This window comes from Dicentrarchus labrax, unplaced genomic scaffold (genome assembly GCF_905237075.1).
Source record: "Dicentrarchus labrax unplaced genomic scaffold, dlabrax2021, whole genome shotgun sequence".
NCBI lineage: Eukaryota > Metazoa > Chordata > Actinopteri > Moronidae > Dicentrarchus > Dicentrarchus labrax.
Window position 1 is genome coordinate 20,924,950 of NW_026136712.1, and position 16,522 is coordinate 20,941,471.

At 41.6% G+C, this 16,522-nt stretch overlaps 1 protein-coding gene across 3 annotated transcripts in view; it reads right to left on the reverse strand.

Moving 5' to 3' along the window:
- The window catches only part of LOC127373319 (PH and SEC7 domain-containing protein 1), a 78,330-nt gene that overhangs the window by 38,090 nt on the left and 23,718 nt on the right, over window positions 1-16,522 (reverse strand). For 2 of the 3 annotated variants that reach the window (XM_051417684.1, XM_051417683.1), the window contains exons 3-10: window positions 15,820-15,937; window positions 13,874-14,414; window positions 13,085-13,552; window positions 6,503-6,697; window positions 4,353-4,433; window positions 3,456-3,568; window positions 2,678-2,736; window positions 1,032-1,121 (exon numbers count right to left, since the gene is read on the reverse strand). In XM_051417684.1, coding sequence (XP_051273644.1) covers window positions 1,032-1,121; window positions 2,678-2,736; window positions 3,456-3,568; window positions 4,353-4,433; window positions 6,503-6,697; window positions 13,085-13,552; window positions 13,874-14,414; window positions 15,820-15,937 — 1,665 coding nt within the window. Of the gene's footprint in view, window positions 1-1,031; window positions 1,122-2,677; window positions 2,737-3,455; window positions 3,569-4,352; window positions 4,434-6,502; window positions 6,698-9,277; window positions 9,800-13,084; window positions 13,553-13,873; window positions 14,415-15,819; window positions 15,938-16,522 lie in introns of those variants that run through there. The other variant, XM_051417685.1, reaches the window with a different exon arrangement.

Genomic DNA, 16,522 nt, shown 5'->3' on the forward strand with positions numbered 1-16,522 from the left:
GAGGTGAAAGAGTGGAGATAAAGGTGGCGGTGAGACACAGTCTGGAGATAAACCTTAAACTGCACCGAGGCTTAACAGAGCAAAGATAAGGGGCGAGTGAGTAAGGCCGAACATTTAGAGAATGAGAGAACAAGGGAGTGAGAGAAAGAGAGAAAAGAGAGTGTCGCTCGAGGGTAAGAAAGAAGAGAGAGAAAGAGAATAAAAGAGCGGCAGCTTCTGGAAAGTGGAAGGCATGATTACAGACTGTTCCTGGATCTGTACAAGCATAAGTAAAACAGCTAATGCACGTCTGTAGGACTGTTTCTTTCTCTCTCCGCCTCTCCTCGCTCCAGGTCACATGTCCGCAGCACTGGATGCTATCTGCCCTTAATAACAGGCACAGCTTTTCATTTCACAATCTCCGTCATCTCAGCAGACGGCCGTGGCCTCTCTCTCTCTCCCCCCCTCATGCATTATAAATACCCCATTACAACTTGTTGACTTGCACTCTGGGGCCCTGTGGCATGTTGACGGACCACTCTGCAGACAAAACTAATCAACAGCATCATCATTAGGCGCACCAATGGACAGGCAGCCTGCACTGATTGGGTTACTTTGCCACATCATGTGGCCCCCAGGCCTCTGTCTGAACCCTGTCTGATGCTTCACGATCTATTGCGACCAAACTCAACTGGGTTAAGCTAATAGCCTAATCTAATGCTGTCAAAGTCACGCACAGATACCCCGAAGGGCGGCTACGTCTTGTTCTCCCCGTCTCCTGATCACATAACAATTAGTCTTCCGGCTCGCGCTGTAAGTGGAGTGTACCAGGAAGTGGCGGGCCCAGGCAGGCCTCTGATTGGAGGCCTCTGGAGATGAGGTGAATGCCAGCTGGCAGTGAGCGCAGGCCAGACAGCCAGGCTCAGTCGCACAGATCTGAGGGACAATACAATGCTGGCGCACACAGTCTGCTCACTCCCATTTGGGATGTGTGTCTGTGTGTGACAGCATGTGCATGTATGTGTGCTATTTTAGACTTGAAAGTGGCTTACTTTAAGCAGATCCTTGTGAAAATCTTGGCCGTCGTTCAGTCCTTCCAGGTTGCCGATGAACTGCGTGCACGACATCCTCTTGCCGATGTTCTGAATAAATATAAATATACTTTTATTTCACACTAATACTACAAACATTCCTCTTTTATTTAAGACCAGCTGCCTCCCTTATGTGGTTTATTCAATTATTAATTCAGTTTAAATAAAGCACCTTTCTATATTAAAAGCTCTTATTTGCTGTCTATGAAAAGATATTATGCATGAAAAAAAAACAGCATTTTGGAGGGTTAAAAATATAAAATGTATAAATAATTTATACATTTTGGATCAGAGTAATGAAAGATTGTCTTTAATATCTAGTATATACCTTTACTAATAGTTCCTAATTTAAATCATTTAATAACAACATTTAATAAGAAATGTATTATATGTATAAACTCAAATATTTGGCATTTGGGATGAGTATCCAAAAGTAGAGACGACCTTCATCAGACAGATTTTGTCTGATTTCTTGAACCGAAACGTTATAAATAAATGTTTTTTATGTTAAGTGTGCAGGAATTTATCTTTTCATCAGAGACAGCTAAAGAATAAAGTACTGGTTTAACATCTGTTATGAAATTCATTTATGCGCATCAGCACTTGTATCGTCGATAATATCCAGCCTACAATTACAATCGCAACAAATTTTGTTAACAAAAAAGTTCAACATTTGCCCATTCAAGCTTCTAAAATGTGAGGATTCACTGCTTTTGTCTGGTTTTTAGATTATTTTAAAATTGAACTTGAGGTAAAACAATAAATATGAAGATGTCATATTTAGCTCCGGGATATTAAGATGAGTTAAGATGTAGATAAGTTCCTTTATTGAGCCCCTGTAGGAGAAATTCAAACTGGCACAGCAGTGCAAAGAGTAAAGAAAATACAACCAAATATAATAAAAGATGTAAACTAAATACTAAACAGAATATAATAAGCCTGTGTACATGTGCAAAGCCTCTGAAAGTACGTGTGCAAATCCGGTGTTGTGCTTGACAGTTTAACAGTCTCAGTCAGCCGAGGTAGGAGGTACGATCGGCACTACTTTCTCTCACTTCAGAAACGATTACTCAAAAAGTTTAAAAAGTCACAGCCTGCATAAACCGGTCTCCTCTCTCGCTGTCTCCAAATAAAGACGAGGACGGCAGTGAGGATGATCACAGTCACAACAGAGATTAAACCTACAGTATATTTCTGTTAAAATATGTTGAAACTTTCCAGATTCACTCTTTTCCCTAAAGGAGCTGATCCCCTATCCAGTCACCTCTACAGCCACTTTAATTAATCATTCATCCGCAGAGCCGTGCTATCACTGAGGAGAGCCGCCAATGGCCCAGATTTGCAAAGGGAGGCTCTGACTATAAAAGTAGCAGATTAATGATGGTGAAAGAAGCTCAGCAGGCAGACCCGCAGACCCAGATCAGCTGGTGATCAGAGTCTTATATTCCCAAAACTCCAGAGTTAATCAAAAGGGCCTTTAAGGAGACTGCAGCTCTTAAAAACTTAATCTTTTATTTGTTTATCCTTTGCTTGACTGAGCACACCTGTCCCCAAACACCTGCACACTTACTGTGCAGCAGAGTCTCTCACCTACACATATAACTCACCTGGCCATGAAGATCGGTGTTCAGCAGCATGAGGGCACAGGTGAGAGTGTGGACTGCATCTAAGGGATGGAAACAGCAAGTTGGCGTTAGCTCGGTCATCCTTCGCATAGAAATAAGACTTACAGACAGGAGAAACTACAATCTAGAGCCAGTGTTTGGTTTGTCCGTTCTGGGCTACTGTAGAAACATTCTAAGGTTACGAAAACACGATGATGCCTATATTAAAACAAAAACAAAACATATCTATGAATATTATATCCAACTTCTGCCAATAGATTCTCCTAAATGTTACACACTGGACCTTTAAGTATGTCTCCTTTCTGTTTCAAGGGTCGCCTTGAAACTGCAAACCAATCAATGCACATTTTAATCAACGTGTCCTTAACGACGTCCACCACTGAATTCATAATACCCCCCATAAGATCTCCACTGTGTTAATATTTAAGAGCTTTTTCTATGGATGGATGGATTTCCACCAATGTGATGAAAAAACAAAAAGATTTGGTAAATCATTATAATGAGACTTTCTCAATATTTTGACTTATTATTTCTAAATAATGAGAAACTTCCTCAGTATTTTCAATTAGAATCTCAAAATAATGACAAATGTTTTCAATATTTTGAATTAGTATCTGAAAGTCATTATTTTGAGAAAGTTTCTCATTATAATGTTTTCTTTTTTTCCTCCCATCACTTTGGCAGAAATGGGCCTCCATAGAAAAACATCTGCCTGCTGCGACATAAAAAATAAATCTCCATTTTTCTCTGCAGCACTCACCCTCTGATGGTATGACTCTTGGGTTGCAGTCCAAGTAACGCTTTGAAAAGTGTGACAGCACCCTCTCCCTCTCCTGAGTCTCCCCCATCAGGGCAAACTGCCTGAGGAAGGTCCTGCAGCCACAAACACAGGGACAGTCAGCAGCAGATCTTTAACACCTAACTCCTTCCCAACATTTTATGGTTATTACTGCAGTCCGCCCTGCATATAAATATACAGGTGATGACGCATGCTCAGTATATCTTTATAGATAAAAGTAAAATACTATATGAACCTCTGTTAAGTGCTTACTGTACATACTGTACAGTCTTTTCACTCTAAATGCAAAGCCACAGCTGCCCTCTAGAGAGCAGTGTTTAACAGTGGAGAGTCTCCACTGCATACTAACAAAGATTAAAGCAAAACGTCTGCAGATTTTCATCTAATTGAGGCCAAATCAAAGCCACCATCACACAGAAGGAAGGATTAAGAATCATGTGAGGCGCAGCGAACACGCGGTTGGACCACAGTCACAGTCTAAAGAATTAGAATTGTTCCAGACAAGAGTTTATTATTTGCATTCATTCATTTAACATTTTTAAACAAACTAGCAGGAATAATTTACTGTATTATATATAATATAATATTTTAAAAACAACAACAACAACAACAAACAACTGTAAACATCAAGATAAGATCAGTAATAAGTAATAAGATGATATAGAACAAATATTTACAGGTTGGTTACTGCAGCAGAATAAAAGAGCTGTCAACTAATTATTAGAGCAGAAAGGGACCATAAAGTGTTTCAAATAGTGAAAACATGATCATTTAAAAGCCAACGCTGCTGTCTTCTTACGCCAGGAGAGGGAATTAAATGCATTTAAAGATTTCCAGGGATGCATTGTGTGTTCTCACCGCAAAGCCTGGTCGAGAGCGAGGCCTGTGAAGTTGAAGAAACTCAGATACTCTTCCGCTACCATACGGCTGAAGTCATTACTGTAGACAGACAGATATAAAGGAGTCATACAGCAACAGAGGAATAACACAGGAAGAAGAGACAAGAAAAAAAAAACCCTCTCAATAAAAGCACAAAATGTCAATCAAACGATCAAATGCTAGCTTTCTCAGCTCAGTGAATGGCCTCAGTTTGTGCTGTCAGTCAGTCAGCGTGTACTGGCACAGTCAGCTGGAGATGCAGACCGGAGGCCAGAAAAAAGAAATAAATTAATAAAATAAAAAAAAGATAAAAGGAGGAGACTCACAGGGTGCATCTGTCAGAAAGTGAGGAAACCCTTTAATCCCAAATTCTTTCTCATCAGCACGAGCAAGCAGCTGACACACTGATGGGCTGATCGAGCAGCACGGCGCTGGAGGAACGCAGAGCTACTAAAACACAGCACTTTTGTGGGCAGAATTTAAACTGACATACAGTAAATGTGCAGGAAACTGAATATGCACTGGTCCTGTGAGATTAGTAATTCATTAAATAAACATTAGATGCAGTAGAGAGGAGCCTCACTACAGCTTCAGAGAGGATTTAACATGTTGGTTAAGAGAAGTGCAATATTTATTCTGAGTTCAGTAAAAAAAAGTGTCTCTCTTCTGCCATTAATTCTTCTTATTAATTATAAGAGTATCAGCAGGGCTATTGGTATTATTATTCACCATTTCATAACTGATAGATGTGGCAGTAAACGTACGTGTACAGTTTTAGTAGCAGAAGTCATTGTTGTAGAACTATTATTAATAAAAAATTATAATAATTACACACATTTCTTTCTTTTCTATTATTGATTCAATGTGTATTTTCTGATCTGTAGTGTTGTATCTGGAGCTGCTGCAGTGAGTAAACTGAATCTTAAATGTAAATTCTGAAGTCTTTGCCAGTTTAATCCCATAAAATAAGAATACCGTGTAGATTTTTAGCCATTAGGAGGCAAAATCCTACAGCCAGCAAGGCAAACAATCATGTTATGTCACTGTCGAACAGTCGTTATATGTTTATTATTCAACGTTTTACTACGAGCTGAAGAAGAAAACATGTCGGTTTTATCTCCACTTCCTGCCTTACTTTATGTTGTTTACAAGGTTCATTATTAGAAGGTAGGTCAGCTCAGTTTATGTGAATTATAAAGGTTAAAATACCCTCTGCTCCACACTGTCAAACCAAACTCCATTCAAAAAACGGCTGTTTTAAGGTAGGGACGTATTTTTTCAGAGTAAAAACTTTATTTCCACCGTCACTGAGACTTTTTTCTGATTCTCTTCAATCTACAGACGCAATCGGCTCACATTTACTCAGTCACATCATTAACTAACCTGTGACTAAGTGTTTGCCACAGACACATACAGACTGTCCGGGTCTCTCCGTTCAACATTTTTTTCCTCTCTGCAGATTGCCTGAAGCTTTTACTGTCCTTCGTTCTTTGGGGAAGTAAAGAAAGTTGTAATAATTTAATAGAATAACACAACAACTTATCGTTAAGAGGAGTGAACAATCTTTCCTTGAGTTTTGACTTTATAAAATGAATTGCTGCCTCCAGGGGCAATAAAAATTTGGCATATTTTGCTTTATGTCAGGGATTGACAGCTGTCACTAGTTAGCTGATGTGAGCTAACATGCTACGTTAGGACAATATGGCGCTACACTTTTTGTCCAGTTTCACTGACTGCTGTTAAACTTTGTAGAGTGGGGTATCCATCCTGTAAACTTCATCTAGCGTTTCATTTCCACATTAATGTTAGCTGCTAAGGTGTTACTGAGTGTTGCTATGGTGATCAGTGTGGTTGCTAGGGTAAGGGAAGCAGTTGCTAGGGCAGTTCCGAGTGGTTGCTAAGCTGTTGCTTTAAGGCTTTTATAAGTGGTTGCTAGGGTGTTGTGGGCCTTTCTAGCAACAGCTAACTGATGCTAGTCTATTCAGGGAGGTTGCTACAGGAAGAAGCAACAGAATAATAAACCTATATGCGGGATTACAATACGTGGGCTCGAACGCCACACAACTAGCACACTTCTGAGGATTCAGCTTTTGAGGTTTTTACAACACAATAAGTCTCCGGCAGCTCACTTCTTGCTGAGGTGGCGCGCCACATCCGACTTCCTGAAGCCGTCCAAGTTGAAGAGGCGTTTGGCCAAGCGTTTGGCGGCTGCCACGTCGGCGTGGTGACTGCCGTTGGTGAGGGTCTCGCTGCTGTCCAGGCCCAGCCTCTCGCTGAGGTCCTGGTCCAGCTCCGAATCGGTCGCCAGACGGGCCTTGTCCCTGCTGAGAGGGGCAGAAAGAGTGAGGGATTAAAGACACAAATAGATGGGTAGAAAAGGATGTGGAAAGGAAGGGAAAGATGGGAAATGAGAAATATTTTGGAGTACAGTTGAAAAAAGTCTGGTAAATAATTGAAAAGGAAAGAGAGAAATGGATAAAAGGAGGAACAAAGAATAATGGTCATATAATAGTAAAACTAATAACTCCAGCACATCAATAATTTAATATTAATATCTGATTCAGCACCGATCTTAAATCAGAGTTTCGAGCTGTACGTGATGCGACAAGAATACTAAAACACTAAAAGGGGAGAAAACAGTGAAGGTAGAATAAAAGAAAGATAAACATCTGTTAAATTAAATACTCTAAATACATTATGGAGAGATAGAAAGTATAAGAGAGCAGAAATATATGATGTAGTAGTAAACAAAGCTCATATTTTACATTCATTTCAAGTATAACTGAACATATGCAAATCATTTTACATTCAGACACAACATTTGGCATAATTACACTTTAATAACTGCATTCAAAATCTCTTTTTTCCAGCTTCCTCGCTTCCTTGTTATCACGTCCTAATTAGGCCCCTTCAGAAGTGCAAAACTTATTACATCTGAATTATCCTGTGATAATAATTTAAGCATGTTATGTCACGCTGAGCTAAAAGAGAACTGCTTTTCTGGCTTTGCTGGAATGTGGACGACAGAAACGAAGAGGTCGGCGAGTTCAGTTACTTAGGATTCGACATGATGCTGACATTTGTCGCTGCCGTCGAGAGCTGTGTGACAATTCTGGTCACGCCAGCCGGCCGGGAGAACAACAATGACGGCCCCGACAGCTGAGAGTTGTATGAAAAAAAAAAAAAAAAAAAAAGCCAGAAACACTTCCTGAACAAGCAGAGCTCTCATTTGTATTTCTCGACATCAGGAACAAGCCAACAAAACCCACAGTCCCAGGGCTTTGCTTCCCACACTGACACATCTTCATACTGTCAATGAGTCAGGCAAAATCACACCAGAGCAAACAGTAATTAATAACACAAGGCGACCGGGTAGGAAAGCTACAGTGGTTTCAGTACAGTAAGTACAAAGTACACTACGCATACACAGAAGAGACCACTGTGAGTAAGTTTAATGCAAACAGCAGCATGCTCACATATGCTACTAAAACACAGAGTACAGCTGAGGCTGATGGGAAAGTTGTTATTTTGCAGGTATTTAATTAAAAGTCAGTGGTTCCCTTCTTTTTCCTCAAGGGACCCATTTATTAAACTGACGACCCTTCTTAGGTGACATATTATTTTAGATATTTCATATTATATTATAAACTGTACAATGAACTGAACAGTGAACTCAGTAACTGCAGGAAGTTTGTGTAAAACCAGAGATTTGGATGAATTTTGAGCTGATTATTTCCTGTTTGGGGAACGTTTTATACAATTATCTGTCTGTATTATGTATTTGTTAACAATCATATGGTAAATGGTAAATGGACCTGTACTTGTAGAGCGCCTTTCTAGTCTTCCGACCACTCAAAGTGCTTTTACAGTACGTGCCACATTCACCCTTTCACACACATTCACACACCGATACACAGCATCGGGAGCAATTTGGGGCTCAGTATCTTGCTCAAGGATACTTTGACATGTGGCGGAAGGAGCCAATTAGTGGACGACCCGCTCTGCCTCTGAACCACAGCCGCCCGTCAAAAATCTAAAAGGCCTCACGACCCTCCTGTGAAGTTGACCCCTAGTGGTTGGGAACCATTGATATAAGTAGGCCTATTTAAATAAATGTTGACCTGATGGTGGCGCTAAAGGAGCTCTCAGGTGGTCACCGAGGTTATTAGGATTCATTAATGTTATGCATAATTACGGACATGGCCATGTGCCGTAACAGGAGGCGGTTTTGTTTCTGTTTTGTTTTTGATCAGCCGGTAGAATCAGTTACTAAATGAACATCATGCTGTATGGAGACTGAAACTAGAGACTGAGACCAGAAACTCATCAGGAAACTGTTTACTGAGCTCATAAATCAACTGAGAAGTCGGCTCATTTCTCCATAAGACTGAATGGTATCGGTGTGTTACTGCAGCCAGTGGAGCGGCCCCCTGCTGGCCAGTACAGAGAATGCACTTCTGCATTGTCTATGTGTGTAACAAACCATCAGATAGATTACATTAATGTCTGTACCAAATTCCACTGCAGTGTAACCAGCCGGTCTCATGGAGGTGCTAGAGGTAAAGTCAAGGGTTTACCAATCCAATAGGCTCCTCTGAAGACTGTTAATGTCTGTTAAAGTTAGAGCCATGCTGCTAGCAATGCTACAACATACAGTGCTGCAGCTTTAACACAGAGGCCTTTGGGTTCAGGAGTATTACAGCAGTCACACAGTTTTCCCAGCTGAGATCTGCTCTGCATCAGTACTATTATAAAACTGAAGTGAACCAGCCTCCAAACACACTCACAACTCCTGACAGCTAAAAACACAGCGTGAATTTTCCTTCTGGCCAAACGTGATATTCAAATCCTCTGGTACACCCACATTGCAGACAGGTGAGACAGGTTCCTGGGTGGGGACGTACCTTTGGTAGGACCGCCTAATGGACAAATACCTCTCCTCTCCGACTGCAGATGAACCATGACAGCAGAAGACAGACTGCGTCCTCATTGCCGCCCCCTGACCGGCACCTCGCCTCACCAGACTGCCCCCTCCTCTCCTCCTGGCCTCGTAACCTGAACGCATCACCGCCCGGTCCGGAGAGCGGGCGCTAGCGCCGAGGAACACCTGTAGTCGCTCCCGAGAGGCCCGCAGACTTTGGCATTCCTCTGCTCTGGTTTTGAGTCTGACTGAGACTTCATGGGTCCCCCTTTTCTGTCCTCCACTTTCTCACTCTCCCTCTGTGTTTGCTGTCATTTGATCTTCACAGCAAGATTCCTCCCCCCCCCCAAAGTAAAAGAGCTGTTTGTCCTGCAATGCCTTCTCCTCCTCTATCTTTTTTCCCTCTGAGTCTGTTTGCTGTTGTTTCTGTTCCCTCTTTTCACTCCTCCCTCTCTCTCCCTCCCTGTTCCACTGTGTAAACTCTCACCGTCCCCCTGCTGACCTTGAATTCGAAGCATGGCATGAAACTTGGCTTGTCTATTGCCTAAAAATCCTCCTCCCTTCCCTTTCTGCCTTCCATTCATTCCCCCCCCCTCTCTCACTCTCTCTGCAGCTCCAATTACACACACTCAGTATATCCATCCTTTGGGTGTTGTACAGAGTCTAGTCTACCTTGTTTCTGGTGTGAGCTTTTAGCACACCTACAGAGAAAACAAAGATATGAGGTGTCAGGTTAAAACACGCAGCGATATCTGTTGGGTGTGTGCCGCTAAACTGTTGCCCAGAGGAAAGAATAGGTGGCCTTTTGTCAACGTCTGAGGCTATTGTGGAGTCTGTTTACAGCAAACGCCTCATCGGGGCCTGCAGGAGTGTTCATAATCAAAGGATTAAGCCGGCATTCTGGTTTAGGGCTCCGCCACCTGTTGTCTCATCAGGAGCCGGCACAAAGTAGAAAAGGTCCTGAGAGAATTCCCAGTGTCAGCCTCTGCTTTAACCGAGCCCCCTCTCAGTCCGCCGGGCAGCGCTGCACAATGAGCCACTGTCTAACAGTGCAGACCATCTGAAAAGGGGGACGTGAGGGAGGAAGGAGGGGAGGGAAATTCCTACTTTTTTTTTTTATCAAAGTATGGACAAAGCCCTCAGAAATATTTGTCTCGCCGTATCCCTCCCGGATTCCACAGCTCCGGGGCTGCCAGCTCTCGGACCGGTTATAAAACTGTGATAAGATCAGCGCTGAGCAAACATTTACCTGAAGTCCAGAGTGATTTGGTTCTCACATGAAAGAGCTGAGAGAAGAAGGAGGTTAAGAGAGAATAACTATGTCAGGTTATGTTTAAATAGCGAGGAAAGAAAGAAAAATGAAGCTGTTTTTGACCTTTCAGGGTGAATTTGTGCATTAACAACTGAAACGTAACACACACACACACACACACACACACACACACACACACTAGACTCACTCTCACAGCACTGATTGCTGTCCTCTTCCGCCACCTAGTGGTCAAAGCAACAAGGTGACCCGGTGCGTTCACTCTACCTCTGCAGTGCTGTCACAGTAAGTTAGGATGACATTCACAGAGCCGGTCTACCTCATCACACAACAAAAAAAAACGTCTTTTTTCTTTCTCTTTTTTTTTTTTTTTTAAAAAAAAAATTTTTAAAAATCTTTTTTTTTTTTAAAAATATTTTAAAAAAAAAATTTGTATAAATAAATCCTGCAGTGCTGTCATCAGAAGTTAAGTCTTTAGGACTCTGACATTCACAGAGCCGGTCTACCTCATCAAAGCACTGAAGCAGACTGCTCTGCACAAGGAGAGAGACGGAGACACTCATCCGTCTGGAGACTGACAACAGTCCATTAACAAGGTTCTGACCTCAGAAAGGAGGCAATAAAAACTGCATTAATACTGAATTAAGGTCTAAAACTCTGTAATTTGTAACCGCTTATGAGGTTCTTTTAGAAGATTATTCAAAAGGAAACGGGTTGACGTGAAGCCAAGTTCTCTTTTTGTGTCTGTTTATGAGCCCAAACTAATAAATACTCATATGACAGAAGGTGCAGAGAGACATGTATCAATAAAATATACACAGCCATCGGTTTGTGTGTCCACCATCTAACGCTATGGAGTGACAATGTTAGGCAGAGACCCCCGATCTTAGCGTTCTTTAAAATTTACATATTAATAATGTTACAGTTACCCTTCCTAAAAGGTTAGTTACAACATTACTTTTGTTGTAACCTCCTAATGATTTAAAATCCTACAATCACATCCTTTGATTCATTTTTGTAATCATGAAGCAAACTTTGGAAGATGGAAATATTCATATTACTTTGATTTTAACAATCAAAACTGGATTTTAATCGTCATAAGTCTGAAGTTTTGGGGAGACGGGGTGTTTAAGAAAAGTAATATTAATTTATATACATACGTAAAAAACACATAAATACTAACATATGGATGAATAAAGAAAAGAGACACAATAAAAATAAGTAAATAAACACATGAAAGGAGATCTACAAAAAGGTTTTGAGGAGCTGCTTAAAACTATAACTAGTAGTGTAACTAATTGCTGTTGCCAGGGAGTAATAACTAAAGTAATGATGTTACTTTTGAAAAGAGAACTGAGTAATAAATGGTTCTCTACATGCAGAGGGAATCTATGCAAAGTGTTTGGTCTCTTCATAAAGGCTCATGACCACGATTCACCCATTCACACACACTAATATACAGTGATAGCAAGAGGAGCCGGGAATCGAACCATTAACCTTCTGATTAGAGGACAACCCACTCTACCTCCTGAACCACAGCCGCCTCAATATTGTTGAAAATGTCACAAAATGCAGCTTTAACTGTAAATAAGACACCCAATGACGATCGAGGAGAGTCACACACTCAGTGACAAGGAGCTACTTCATTTACAGAAGAAAAAACATGATTAACCCAATCCATGAAAAACAGCCCCCACTAAACTATATGGTGTCTACACACTTTTGGCCATATATTTTATGACAGCGCTGCTGATTCTGCGATAATGTGAGATATCATAAGACTTATAAGGATAAAACACCTGCCGTGGCAGTTTTTTAGGGGTATATTTTAAACGTAGAAATCAACCATGTTCTGCATCCACTGCAATCTGAATTATTAAAAGCTTTCAGTTTTATGGACAGCTGGGATTAAATGGTTTGTGCCAGAAGTGCATAAAGTCAGAGCCTCTGCCAGAAAGCAGTTCAGTGTTCAAACACACCAGAACGTATCGCTGCACCGACATATTGATTGTGTATCACAACAATATACAATACAATACAATATACTGTCATAATTTGTAACTAACACTAACTAACATTATTTTCTCTTTAATAATACAATTGTTTTTTACTAAAAGTAGTTCTGATGCTGAATTTAAAGCTGCTTTAATACATTTGTTTTATTAACAATGGACTCGGATGACTACATGTAAAGTTAAAGGGGTTACACTGTATTTCCTCTCAGTATTTTAGTGTCTTTCAGCTCATTGTTTTGGTTTTACAACCCACAAATTGACTGTTTTGCTTCAGTCTTATTACTTTAGGCAGCATCTTTTCCACAAAAAAATCCACTGTACACTCCCTGCACAGCTCCAAACAGCAGACACACGCAGTTGGCAACTAGCTGGTGAACATAGTGGAGCGTTTTTCAGCTACAGATATTTCCCTCGGGAGTTGGTGGAGAACAAAACAGAGCTATAACAATCAATGAATGCAGGTTTTAGTGCTTATAATATTTAATACTACTGGATGCTAACTCACCTTGGCAATGAGAAAGAGATGTTGCTGTACCAGCTGCTCCCCAGCTGTGCACACTCTCGTCCTCTGGGCGGCGTGTCGTCTGAACCGCTGCTCAGCCTCTCGCTGGACGGGGCTCGGGTGGCGTCAGAGTCCCCGGTCACGGTAAAGATAGAATCAGACAGACTGGGCCTCTCATGGTGAGCCAGCGGGGCGAAGCTAAGCTGGACGATCTGCCTGGCGCTCTGACAGACCGGAGCGTGGATGGCAGGGGTTAGTGTGGGCAGGTCAAAGGTCAGGACTGTCTGGGTGCTGGAGGTCAGCAGCTCCTCGCTGTCCAGGCTGTTGTACGATGTCCCTTTGGCTCGGTGAGACTCCATAATGCTCTCAAAGTGGCGGCTGAAGGTGTCTTCTGCAGCACAACGAGGACCGGAGACCAGGATGGGGGATTTCAGGGCTGGGTGGTGGTTGTCAAAAAACGTTTCCATTGGTCTGGACAGAGAGGGAGGTTTTAGAAACACTGCAACAACACAGCTGTGTTTATAAAGAGAAGCGTAAACGTGTGTTAACCAAGGACACATCTAGAAAAAGGGACTCAGATTGTGTCTTTATTAAGTCTTTATAGGATGTGCTGTGCTGTTACTAATTCATGCAGAAATGCCACCAAACTTGTTTACTTGAAAAAATAGGTTATGAGTGAGATCCAAATTCAGATCAAAATATAGGTCAGGGGAAAATCCCACTTCACCAGAACGTGTGTGAACTCGTGTGTGTTTGACTGTGTGTGTTTGACTGTGTGTGTTTCATGTGCACCTCTTCAACAGGTGACCAAACACCTCCGGCTCTTCCTGAGCCGCGTACTGCTGCTTCCTGTTGTCTCCTTGCATCCTCACGCTGGCCCAGCTCACCATCTCTTCCTCTTCCTCCTCCTCCTCCTCATCTTCCTCTTCCTCGTCCTCCCTTCTCTTCTCTGCCACCTCCCCGTCTGTCCTCCCATAAGGCAGACCCCCCAGCGGGCTGCTGCCCGTCCCTGAAGTGCCCTGCACGCTGCGGTTACTCCCAAACGCAGAGTCGGCGTCGTCCTGCTCAGCCAGCAGCACCTCGTCTATGTCTGTCTCACGGTAGCAGCGCAGCGGGATGGCGTCCAGGTCGGTTTCTGAATACTTTAGCGTGCGGCGAATGATGCCGGTTTTGGGTGAAGTCCCGATCACGGCTGGGGGAGGGGTCACCAGTTCTACCTCCACATGCTGCACCTCGTGATTGGCAGAGAGCAGAGGCAGGGAGGAAGGGGGAGTCGGGGTGGGAGACTCACTGGAGTTACCACTGGGAGGAGCTGTGGAGGTTTCCAGAGAATCTGCAGATGAATAACATCAAACTCAATGAATGATGTAACTGCACAGAAAACATATTTAAAAGATTTACTTGCTCTTAATTGGTCCAGAATCATAATCAAAGGCTGGGGATGAATATCAAACCTCAATACTGTTTTGGGACTGACCCAAAAGTGCCTGAAGAACTGAAAGATGGCAATAAATGTCTGATTAGATCTGTCATCTTGTTTACTTTAATCAGATATTTACTGATTTTTCTAGGTTTATCAAAATTAAACACATCCCACAACTCTTCTCCGATATACCCGATATAAGCATCTTGAATAGTGAGCATACAGGGCCACCAGCTCTGATGTTCTTACGTTGATGATATCGCCTGTAGGAAGCACAAACCCTGGTTCAACCCTTCTGTATTTATGAACATTTATATTTTTCTTGATAAATGTTTTATCTAAGTTAATATTGTATTCTGTAAAACCTCACATGAAAAGTTTATTTTTTTAATACTGTGTATATTTGGTAATCTATATGTCACATGACTAATTATTGGACTATATATAGGAACCAGAAACAACCTCAGATACCACCCTGAGGAAAGCAAGATAACTTCCCTTGGAGAGATTAATCATAATATATCAGAGAGGAGTTTTGTTATGATATTATGAAGAAGTTTAAATGGTGAAGGTGGCGATATTCTATATTTTCTAGCCCAAATCCCATTGTGCCCAGCCATAAAGGTGCAGTAGTACATGACGTATTTCAGACTTTATGAGTTTCCAGTCGGACTTGAACGCCCCCCTGATTCTGTTGAATCAGACATACACACATTACGGTCCAACTGTGGACATGTTTGTATGAGCAAAACACTGCGTAATGTGATGTTGTCCACTGGTATTGCTGACGATGATGCTATTCCCAGCTCCGACTTTGGACTTCCGAGGTAAATGTAACACACCAATAGGACTCAACAATCAATTTTCCTTCTTGGCTCTGATGTAGTGAAAGTTTCAGCAAATATGAAAAAATATATAAAAATTACTAAATGCAGCTTAGAAGTAGTTTTTAGACAAATATTACTCAGACAGGATGATACAGTGTATTTGTTGGGGACTATTTTCAGCGGTGGATTAATTCACATTTGCTGCTCTAGTGAGTATTTAAAACAGCAGGATGGATCTCTATGACACAGAGAAATAGGATATATCAGGCTTTTAAATGATACAAGGCACCGAATGAGTATGTTGGCCTCAATGACATCCAGTGACACTGACAACTCACAGTGTGACTCTGGCTTCTCTATTTCCTTTAGATCACCCTGAAACATTATCTCGTGAAGCATGAAGGATGAAGGAATACATCCTTCACTCTGGTGTGATATGAAAACTGAAGTGCAGTAACTAGATGAAATTGAGGTGGACGTGCTCTCACTTTTCTCCCCCCTGCTAGCAGCCTCCTCAGCTGGGGTCCCGAATAAAAACTCCCACTTGGCACGAGCGATCCTCTGACAATGGAGCGAGGGCACGGGAACTGCAGAGCCACTGTCCGTCTGAAAGATACACACAGAGACAAAGTGGAGGAGAGCTCTGCAGTGCAGCGTTAAAGGAACAGTCAGACATTTACTGACTGCAACAGTTACGCCTCCAAACTACTCAGATTTTAACAAATAAATCTGGATTTTAATCGTCGCAACGCTGAATTTTGGGGAGTAGACTAAAGTAGCTTTAGTTATTTTAAGTGACACTGAGTAAATTCTTCTTTTTTTTTACAAAATCAGTAAGTCGGTGTTGCTTAAAATTACTTATAAAAGCTGTTTAATTAGGAATCTTTTTTAATTTTTTGTTTGTGTTCGATGTAATCCGTTTCCAACATTTATTCTGAGTTAAACTAACTTAATGCATTACAGTGAGGACTAGCAGAAAACGAATATATCTAGTAGTGTAACTAATTACTGTCGACAGGGAGTAATACGTAAAGTAATATTACTTTTGAAAAGAGTAATGAGTAATAATTTTTGAGTAACTAGCCCGACAGTGCTTATTACTATGTGTGAAGTATGTAACCAGAGCAAGGAGGAGGTTAGCTTAGCTTAGTATAAAGACTGGAGCAAGGGGAAAAACAGCTAGCTCTACAA